Source organism: Argentina silus, assembly GCF_951799395.1.
Source record: "Argentina silus genome assembly, chromosome: 6".
Classification (NCBI taxonomy): Eukaryota; Metazoa; Chordata; class Actinopteri; order Argentiniformes; family Argentinidae; genus Argentina; species Argentina silus.
Genome location: NC_139660.1, coordinates 3,065,555 through 3,076,501, shown reverse-complemented (window position 1 = coordinate 3,076,501; position 10,947 = coordinate 3,065,555). Strand labels below are relative to the sequence as shown.

Below are 10,947 nucleotides of genomic sequence, written 5' to 3'. Positions count from 1 at the left end.
TCCCCCTCTCTCTCTCTCTCTCTCTCTGTCTGTCTGTCTCTCTTTCTCTCACTTCATCTCTCAGCCAATCATTCGTGTTTTTGGTCTGTTCAGTGGCAAGTGTCCGTAAAGAAAGCATAAATATGGCCCAAAAGGAGAAAACATGGAGGATGATATTCCCGCTGGCTGCTCCTAACATCTCCACCTATCTGAGGTCATTTGAATGTTTATGTCAACTAATCTGCAACCCTCATTTTCATTTTCCTCTCCTCTCTTCCCTTTTTCCAAATCCCATCGTTACCCTGAGCAACATGATAATAATAATGCACTTTTCACTGGGCTGTATATTGTCACTGTGCAATTGAATTTAACAGTTATTCTACGGGCACGCTGGGTCCAAATACATTAGTAGTGGGAGTTTTTTCCATTTGAATATTGTTAAGCAATGAGGTCAACAGTTTTGTAAAAGTGCTCTATCATGAAAACAATCAATCAAAACAGTGCCCATTAACTGTCTGTGTCCCAATCAGAATTCCACTGTTGTAGATCTTTCTCCATTATCAATGTGACTGCATTACATGTTGAACAGTTACCACTGTACAGATTAGTAAAGTTCGGGTTCTTAATTGTTTATCACAGTTGAGGTGTATGTCAAGACAAAATGCATGTTGAGGTCACAGCATCCACCTGGCATTTGAGTTGTAATGGTTGGATTCTCTGCATTCCAATTTAGGAGCTTAACATTCTAGTTCCAGTCCAACGTTCTATCAAGTCCTAATTTATCTGAGAGACACAGGCTGAAATTAAAGCCTGGTTTCATAATTATCTAATACGGCACATTCTGCAAATTCAAATTTCAAATATTTCCAAAAAGGAAAGATCGAAATATGCTTTAAATAGCATTGTGCTAACATAGTGCATACAAATTGATTTCCAGGGCAAAACTATTAACTGCTATTTGTAATTGTTCAATAAGCATGTATTACATTTGTTATCAGAAATTGATCAATTATTGATTAATCAAATAACATGGACAAGTAAAATCAAATAAAGAACAATGATTTACTTTTGACAATAAATAGTTCCATTTGGGTTCTGTCCAAGATTGTCGAACCCTTTGCAAGTTTTCAGTGTCGTCCAGATCAAAATGTTCCATCACAAACCATCACTAAAATACGTTGACTACAAACTCAGCTGCCAAGCGGTTGCAAATGCTACACATCAAAATAATGTCCTTGTGTTTGAATGTTGTTGCTGTTGGTTTTGTGTGTACAACACAGCACTTCCTGTCCCAAGGAGCTGTCTCTGGTTGCTTAAAGGTGTTGTTTAAAAAAATAAAAATGCAAATTGAGGAAAAAAAAGAAACCAAAAAAAAAATCAGTTTGCTAGAGATAGCTTGTTAAAAAAGGTTTGTCAAGGTAGTTTGTGAAGGGCTCCCCGAATCGTGGCTGTCCAAACTAGAGGTGACAGAGGTCACTACAGTGATAGAGGGATTGGTCAGGTCTGTTAGTGTGGCGGCGCTGGAGGGAGGGCTGAGAGCCCCGCTGTCGGACGACGGCGGTGGGAGTGAGGTGCCGTCTCCCTTATCAACACCGCCATTCTCTTGTCGCAAAACGTTCCTTCTGAATTTGGCTCTTGCGTTTTGGAACCATACCTGCAAACCAATCCCAACGGCTTTACTTTATGTCGTTTATGTCTGTCAAATTCTATCAAATCCTTCAACTATCTTTCTTTCTGTCTTGTAAAATGCAGTTGATAAGTATTTGTTCGATATCACAATGTTCACCACCACTACATGACTCTCCACACCACTGAAGCGTAAGTCCTAAAGCACAACACGTAGGGTTTTAAGAAATGGGCTGCTGTTTTTGACACCATTATTTTTGGGCTCAGGGAGTACAAACCAAATGAAAATGGACCAACTGGAAGAGGGATGTTGCATCCATCCAGAGTAAAAAAATGTCAATTCCATATCAAATAAAACAATCAATATTGTAGAAAATCTGTGGGAATATGGTTTATGTTAGTCCATAGTTAGGTTTTTTTCAGGAGATCCTTATAGAATTGTGCACTCTCTCTCTCTGTACATTAAGCTACCCTTCGCTCCAATGACCCCAGAAGACTGGGTGTGTCAAGCGTGTGTAAACCCTATACACTATAAATACCATTATCCTATATTACATACAACCCTAACAACATTTGTAACTCTACAAAAGTTCAGATGACCCCCTATAGAAAACCAATGAAAGAATGGGGGAAAAAACCAAACCAACCAAAAAAAGATGATTTCAATGGAACCCATCGTCAAACAAGAGAATCATGGAATGGAGAGTACTGCTCAGTGGTGAGACCGGTCGATGGCCTGCTTACCTGTAGAACTCTTTTGGTGAGGCCTGTCTTCTGGGCAAGCTGTTTTAGGTCCTTGGCGTCGGGGTTGTGGTTGATAGCAAAGTAAGACTTCATGGTGCGAAGCTGGTGGTGCTTGAACGAGGTGCGCATCCGTTTGGTCTTCTGCGAGCTGGTGTAGGACTGCTGGTCGCGGTCCAGGTGGTCCCCATCGTTCTCGTTACAACCTGAAGAGGAAGAGGAGACGTCTTACTTCGCTATCAACCACAACACCGACGCCAAGGACCTGAAACAGCTTAAATAAGACACAGATTTGAAGCAGCTTAAATAAGATACAGGCTTGAAACAGCTTAATAAGATAATAAGATACAGCACAGCATGTTGGGGACAAGGTTGGGGTTGGGGCCTATGGTTTTTTTTTACAGTCACTGAGGTAATAAAATCAATATTAGCTCTTTCAAGCCTTTAAAATGACCCCGACCCTGTATGAAGTGTATGCATGCTGATGAATTGATCAGTCCTCAACTCTTCATCTCTGTGTTTAAAGTGAGTAATAACGTCTTTCAAGATTCCAGCTGTACTCTTAGAAATGCACCTTACTGATATCACAGTATACATTCATGCTAATGGGAAAATACATTCAATTCAAAATATTCTCACTTGAGTGACATTCCATGCTCAAAATAAGGGTTCGGGTTAAACATCTATCTGTAAATCATGTTACAATAAAATATGCATTGCCCGAATAGATATCTATTTACTTGATTCAAAATATATATGTTGACACAAATGTACTAAACTCTGGCACAAAAACATTTTGAGAATGTAAAAATGGTCTCAATCATATTATAAACGCTATTCAAGCAGTAGAATTAATAACAAAGAAGATGGTGTGCTTGTTGGAGTGGACTATGGAGCATTTCAAGATGTGTCACAAAATGAGTCAGCAAATGGTTAGTTTCAATTAGTAAGATTGATGACAGCATTATTACCAGACAATGTACATACAATTATTTTTCTACAGCTCTCAAAAGTAACTTTCGGCTAAATCGTTAACTAATTTTTTGTTGTGACAAATCTTATCATAGGACATAATTATTTCAAGATACAATCTACAATATTTCCTGAATGGTAATTTGAACTTCTAAACTTTACGGGTGAAACTTAAGTTGCTCATATGTAATTAGGTTGTAATTGTTGGCAAAGCATTCCTTCAAAGTTTTGTTACTTGTTACAAAACTCGTCAACAACAAAGTAATGTAGTTGAGTGAGTTTTGTAATTCCACAAGTGGAATAGGGAATAATTGTGCATCAATAAAAGGTTCTTAATTCCATCACTAAGCATTTGCAAAGCAATTGATAAGTAGTGTGTAGCATGTAAATATAATTTTGTTATACAGTAATTTGTGTTATTGCTACACTACATTATTACAGTGTTACTACTGCACAGGTATACAAGCAAGTCTTTCTTTTGCCACAACAGATGCATTAACAAAGTACTGTTTGTATCTGCAAATAGGGCATCTAGAATTTATAGTTTTTAACCAACACTGAGTAAATATGCAACAGTAAAAAAAATGTACCCCTTCAAATTATGTTCCAAACTACTAGTATTTCTCTCACAGAATTTGACTGACAACAACAGATTTAAATATGAAGGGCTATTTCCATGAGCACTTTTTACAGAATCCACCTTCAAGATTTTGATTCTGGATACGTCAGTCCCTTTCTTATGCACATGCAAATCCCTGTTAAACTAGACATGAACTTCATGTGTTGTGTGCAGGTAACAGACACTGATTACATAAATGCAGTCTCATTTCTGGTCAAACTGATCAATAACTAAATGTTATTTCATAAACAAATTATTTTGGACTTCTGAGTCTTCTATGTCTGTTACCCCAGGACCAAGCAGGACCAAGCTACATCCATGATCCAGTCCAAATGATTATAATCTAGATACATATACACTAGGCCTTCTCCTTCTCTGCAATTGCTCACACATTTCGTATGGTATTTGTCTCATCATGGCTTTTATTCCACAACGATCCACCAGGGGTCTCTACAAGCACAGACGCAGGCTACCAGACACCTCGGTCTACGGATTTGGGAGAATCTGAGGTTTACACGGGTTTGGGTGGTTTGAATTTCTCGACAGATAAAGACAGACAATTTGGGATCAAATTGATAGGCCTATAGACTACTTTTGATCAGTCATATAACCCAATAAAAATAGTACTTAATTAAGAGTGAAGTCAAATTCGTCTTCCCAATGCAAGCATTATTGAGCATTATTGAGATGCAAATTAACAATGAAGTTGATACAAATAAAGAGGGGCAAGGATATTCGTTGAAAGAGTCCAGTCGTGTTTCAAATGAATAGGCTAAGCTACTCTTGCAATCGGCCCGCCACTAAAAAGAACATAGGAAAAAAATGGCTATTACAAAACGTCATGCATGTATTGGGTATATTATCTCTCACAGCATAGACCTGAAAAGCCTGTGTATTTTTTCTGAGAGCTATTTCATTGTAGCCCCATTGCAGTTGCCAGTATTCCTGAGAACTGTGCTGACCCTCTGACTATGATTCAGAACTGGTTGCAAGCCAGGGATTCCGACGTCATCTTCAATTAACGCAGAACAATTAACACGCAGATTACCCTTATTTCTCTCCATTCATGAAGAACAGAGGAAACTTGGCACACAATGCCAAACTTTCTCAACCGGACACTAATTCTAAAAAGCGACAACAAAAGAGACGCTGCGGGGCTGGATTATAACATTCAGCGTTTGAATGCCAATTTTTAAACGTAAAATTAACAGTAATGTATAACCAGCACTTGTGTAGCGGCAATTTCCCTCAGAAAGACAGGCGAAAAGGTGCCGTTTAGTGGCTGTGCAAAAGCAATGATCCCAAATTACCGTTACCCCCCTGCACGTGCGTGGGTCACGAGTTCACGTTCCTGTGTGTGCCCATTTTACGCATTCGATTACCTAATAGGAGCCTTAATTATACAAGTCAATTTAATCATTAACTAGGGGTCAATTTTCGAATATTTAGACAGCACATATTGCTCCACGTAGGAATTGCTCCACGTAGGAATAATAACCTATAAGCAGGTTACTAAGGCTACTAATAATATAGCACAAATCCGTCATTGGCCCTGTTGCGGAATGGGGCCAATGTTTGTTTTGCTCCCATTTTGTATTCGACTAGACTAGGCCAATATTTTCAAACATAATATTTAGGCCTGCACCTCAAAACAATGAACAAGACACGATCCCAAAAATCCTGTAGGCCTATCTGCAAATTCGCCGTAGCGGATATTGACTTATATTTTCTGTTCACTTCGCCACTGTGCGTTATTAGTTTGCTTAATGAAATAGAATAGCCTATGACTGAGCAAAATGTGTCTACAGCCAGGACAGTGTACCGATGTCACTAAGACCGCAATCAGGGCTCTCACCTGAGTTGTAGCTGGCAATATCTATCCCCATGGCGGGGCTCTTCCTCTTGCGCGGCCTTCCCTTCTGCACCGTGCCGGTGCCGTTAAAGTAAGGCAGGGCCATGCCGCCGCCCTTGGCAGCCAGCTCGGCATAGTTTAGCTGGGGGTGGTAGTCCCCCTGGGCCATGGTTTCGAAGTGGACCCGACAGTACACCATGCTGTCCTTCATGCCGAAGTGGTCGCCCGTGGTCAGCGTCTTGTTGCACGTGGTGCACGTGAAGCAGCTCAAGTGGTAGACCGAATCCCGCGCACGCATCACCATCTCCGACGCCGAGATCCCAAGGTGACAGCGTGCGCACCTCTGCACGGAGAACCTTCTGAAACAATGACACAACTCTTTAAAACACGGCACCAACAATCTTTCGTTAAAAAAAAAAAAAAAAAAAAACATTGCCTGCAGTGGCACACACACACACACACACACACACACACACACTACATGGTATATAATTCTGCACACAGGACCCTGCGAGCACACTGAACAAATCCATATTTTCTCTCCATGTTGATGTTTAGGCCCAGCTCAGTATAGTTTTTAGTACGTCAAATCCTATCCTGCCAATTATGACTGAGGCCTCGTCATGGTTTAGCCTCGTATTCTAAAATGTGTGCTGCAAGAGTCAGTTCAACATTTTTAGTCGATTAGCCAATCCTATGACCTATTGATGGCTAAAACCACACTTTATGATCGCGCTAGTGTGTGTGTGTGTGTGTGTGTGTGGAGGGGGGGATTATTGGTTGAAAAACTATATATTATTTGTAACCTTGTGTTTTCTTACCTGTAGTAATCATCTTTGCAGTAGATGCTTCCGTCCTTGGCGAAACATGTTAGCTCCGACTCCAAGGCGAGTTTACATTCACAGCATTTGAGACACCGCAGGTGCCACTGTTTGTCCACGGCGAGAAGGTAGTATCTATCCGAGATCTTACCCCCGCAGCCGGCACACAAAGCGGGCTTCTCCGGGCTCATGGAAGGCATAGTCTGAAAGGAGGGTGGAAGAGAGAGAGGAATGTAATGTGGATCTGCGTGGCTTCCATCATGCTTCGAGGCCTTCTCTGTGGGAAATGTTTGTATAAATCTAACATTTCTATGGATAACACAATATAAAACGATATCATAGCGATACCATCGCCTTAAAAGAGAATTGTAGACAATTGTAAAATGATCATTGTCTTCACTAGTATATATCGACAGTTCAGTCTTCAAGCAACACCATTACTCCTGAGAAATCCATTCCGAGCATAAAGTATGTCAACAGGGCCCACTGCGTTTAGGGAGTAACTCAGTGTTCATCTTAACAAATGGAGGCTGTAGGCCTACATGAATTGAGAAAGCTTACAGTGAAATAGAATTATAAATATAGCCTCATTGCTCATTTCAAAATTTAATCGGCAGTAAGTTGCATATTATATTACACGTCTTGTCTACCATCACTGCAAGAACAGCAGTTACAAGTATTGATAATAAAATAAGAATACTATAATAACAATAATAACATGATTAATAATATTATCAGGAATATATTATTCATAATAGTAGTATTAATACTATTGATAATAACAATTATTTAATAATAATAACAACATCTTAATAATAGTAACGCTAGTCAAATAATAACCATATAATTGTTATTCATTATAACAGGGTCTAGAAGGCTAGGCCTGTATTGTTTAATTACACATAAAAGCATATTAGCACAAAATATGCCATAAATTGTGTTACGAATTGGTAATAGACTAATTGTGTATTTGGTGTAGGTCTAATATTTTTCTCGTCTGGGAAATTCGCTTTGGATATCACGGACATCCAAAAAGAAGCAAAGAAATAAGAAATAAAAGAAATAAAAAGGCTATTTCGAGCGGATCTCTGTGGTCACTTACCTTTACATTCCCTGGGCGTTACGAGTTACTGTGTCATACGGTGTGTATAAGTCTTCAAGAAAAGGAAAAAAGTTATTTTTCTTACCGACTCCCTCCCGTTCAGCTGCACGCTCTTAGCCAGGCGCGAGTCCGTTTTCGACCTCCTCTCCATCTCCTCCATGATTCCTTGAATATGATCCCCGGAGATGCCGTGGAAAAGCATGGCTCCTTGACGCAATGTGCAACTGCTCGCTTCTGCCTTGCAGCCCACAACTTCCATATACAGCGCTGCGCCCCGGACTCTCAGCGCATCCGACTGGCTATGAGACGAGAGAGGCAACACACACACACGCAAACACTCAAACTCACCTCCGCGCAAAAGCAGAAAAGCTAAAAAGATTACAACTCGGTGGAAAGATGAGGGGTGGGGAGGGAGAAAGTGAAGTGTGGCAGGAGCAGCTTTCCGTCAATGTCTTGCCCAAAAAAAAGTATAGTCCAGATTATACGAAAGCCAGTATGAGGTCTAACGAATGACTGGCTAAGATGGCAGAAGTTTTGATTTTGTGTTTTCTTTCGACCGTCCCCCCCGATCTCCCGTTAGGGCTCCGTGTGCTTGAAGGTCAGGTTGGGACTGCCTGGATTTGAGAGCCGTGTCCTATTTGTGAAGAGAGCAAATGCCTGCCCAGTTTGGATAATTTGGTAGGAGGAGTTCCCCCCTCTCTCTATTGCCACTGATTTCTATACACCAACAAAGAGCTGTCACTCTCCTCTCAAACCCCCGGTGCTGGCTGCGCGAGCGTGGAGAAGCACTTTTGGTATTGATATTTTCATTACTTTTTATTTCTATCGATTGTAGTTAGGAACATACATTAGAATCAAGTTAATACTGAGACATGATACGGTTTAGTCAGATTTGCATAAACTCTTTAGAGTGGTTGAATTAGGAAGCTTTGAAAGACGCCAATATTATTTGGGCTCACGCTACAAGAATGTATTATCTAGAAACCTCTTTCTTCCATAACTTTGTGTGAAACGTTTATGACATAGTTGTGATTCGTGGCGAGGTTGATGTTTCTGCCTTTTTTTTGCCGCCGTGCATTTTGAATGGGACAATATATGTACCTGTGAGCATGTGTTCATATGCTATGTTTAAAATTGAATTATTAAACTTAAGTTTAATAACAAAATTGCGTATAGAGTGTCTCTGTTATTTTTAAGCCATACGATCAATTTGTGTTTGTGTGTGTAAGAGAGAGAGAGAGAGAGAGTGTGTGTGTGTGTGTGTGTGTGTGTGTGTGTGTGTGTGTGTGTGTGCGTGTGTGCGTGTGTGTGTGTGTGTGTGTGTGTGTGTGTGTGTGTGTGTGTGTGTGCGTGTGTGTCTGTGTGTGCGTGTGTGTGTGTGTCTCTGTGTCTCTGTGTGTGTGTGTGTGTGTGTGTGTGTGTGTGTGTGTGTGTGTGTGTGTGTGTGTGCGTGTATTATAGAGATAGGTTGGGGCGGGGCAGTCATAGGCGGAGGCAGCTTACATTAACCCGTTAGAAAGAATTGTGAATTATTAAAGCTAACATAAACTTTATAAAATAATGTGCGTAATATAACTACAATGACCATTTACGCACGTGTTGGCTACACAGTCCTCTGACAAATAATGATAGATGCAGTTCTCCAAAACTAACAATTTCTGATTATCAGAATTGTAAACTTCAAATTATTCAATTAGGGGAACATTATATCCATTTTCTATTTAGTTAACTTGCACGAGTAAACGTGACGGCAGGCTTCCTTTCTCTGTCAGAAATGTAATTAGTCCTTTTAAAGCGAGATCAATGCTCTCTCAATTAAACGGTAACCTACACTCAATGGAAGCTCATTATCCGCGACTGACTATTCATTAACATGGCCCTTGTCTTTTCAATTATACATTATTTATTCAAAATATAGCCTATATGCAGTGACAGGTTTGTTTCTCAAGTGTTTGACAAACATGGTATCGGCCTAAATAATTTTTCTTCGCCATAACTCTTTTTTGATGAGCCGTTAAGAGAAGCTATGAATTATCCAAAGCCTATCCTATGCTACACAATTAACCCCCTGTATATTTTTTTAAGAGGTCATTGATATTAGCTACAACGAATCTGTGTATTTTTGTCCTTAAGGCCCCGACTAAAGCCGGACAGACAATAAAACACGTCTCAGTGAATTAAAGGTTTTGTGTCAAAGGACAAAAGATAACTCCTGCTCAGTTCGGCCCAGTAATAGACTTACCAAAGCTCCACGGAGTTGCAGGTGCGGAGGCTCTCGCCAACACCAATCATTTTAAGACGTGTTACATTTCCATTTGTCCCCCAGATCAGAAGTCGTGCCTTTAATTGGGCCCCATAGATAACACCACTCGGAAATGGCTAAACTCTGGATAAGATGGATCCACTGGTACTGTAGCAGACTCAATTTGCGCTCTGTCAGTTTCACACCACTAACTATGAGTGGTAAAAAGACACAAGATTCATTTTACTTGCACAAAGAAACACAAAATGGCAGAAGAAATTCAAGTGTTCACTCTGTTCACTCCGTGTGACATTTAATTGCAGCGTGTTTATTACACGCTCCCAAGAGGAGATAGGCTGTAACGCTGCATTAGCCCACTTTAATTCCAAAATTACAGTCAAACCATTTTAGCCTATTTCGGTGTATTGCTGTACACTATAAGTTTATTTCCAATGTAATTATTACTAGGCCCTATATATAATCATTATTACAAAGGCTATATTATTCTATTGAGAATCTTCATAAGGAATACGAAATGTTTTCTAACCCCTAGATGCTTGTGTCTCCCTATCGCCTCCAGCAATGACATTTGAATGAAGGATTAAAATGCGTCAGTGAATGCACGCGCTTTCCCAATGCCCATGTCTCTGAAATGGAAATGAACGAATTCAGTTTTTTTTTTTTTTTAACTTAACATTATCAGAGAGGTATGGTTAATAGCCCTGTAGTGTTGCACGTTTTCAGAGTTTAGATTTACATAGAAAAATATGTGCGTAATTGTCTGGATATTCCTTTTGAGAACCTGCACTGATCGTGTCAAGCTTCCAATAATGATGACTTGGATAAATAGTCGTTCTTTTGCTGGAAATATTTCCTCGGTCTGTGGACGTGTATATTTGTAGTAATATGTACGTGTGCTGTAACTATGTCAGATTTGTTCATATATGAGATATGGAATAAAGAAAATGATCAAATGATCAAATGAGGCCTAAA

The 10,947-nt window shown here is 39.9% G+C and overlaps 1 protein-coding gene across 2 annotated transcripts in view; it reads right to left on the bottom strand.

Annotated features, from left to right (window-relative positions):
* Positions 1 to 7,971, bottom strand: part of lhx9 (LIM homeobox 9) — a gene marked incomplete at both ends in the record, with an annotated part of 9,075 nt that extends 1,104 nt beyond the window's left edge. Inside the window, 5 exons of one of the 2 annotated variants that reach the window (XM_083672589.1) lie at positions 1,379 to 1,633; positions 2,350 to 2,552; positions 5,793 to 6,148; positions 6,611 to 6,813; positions 7,798 to 7,971. In XM_083672589.1, coding sequence (XP_083528715.1) covers positions 1,379 to 1,633; positions 2,350 to 2,552; positions 5,793 to 6,148; positions 6,611 to 6,813; positions 7,798 to 7,971 — 1,191 coding nt within the window. Of the gene's footprint in view, positions 1 to 1,378; positions 1,634 to 2,349; positions 2,553 to 5,792; positions 6,149 to 6,610; positions 6,814 to 7,797 lie in introns of those variants that run through there. The other variant, XM_083672590.1, reaches the window with a different exon arrangement.
* Between the last annotated feature and the right edge of the window lie 2,976 nt (positions 7,972 to 10,947).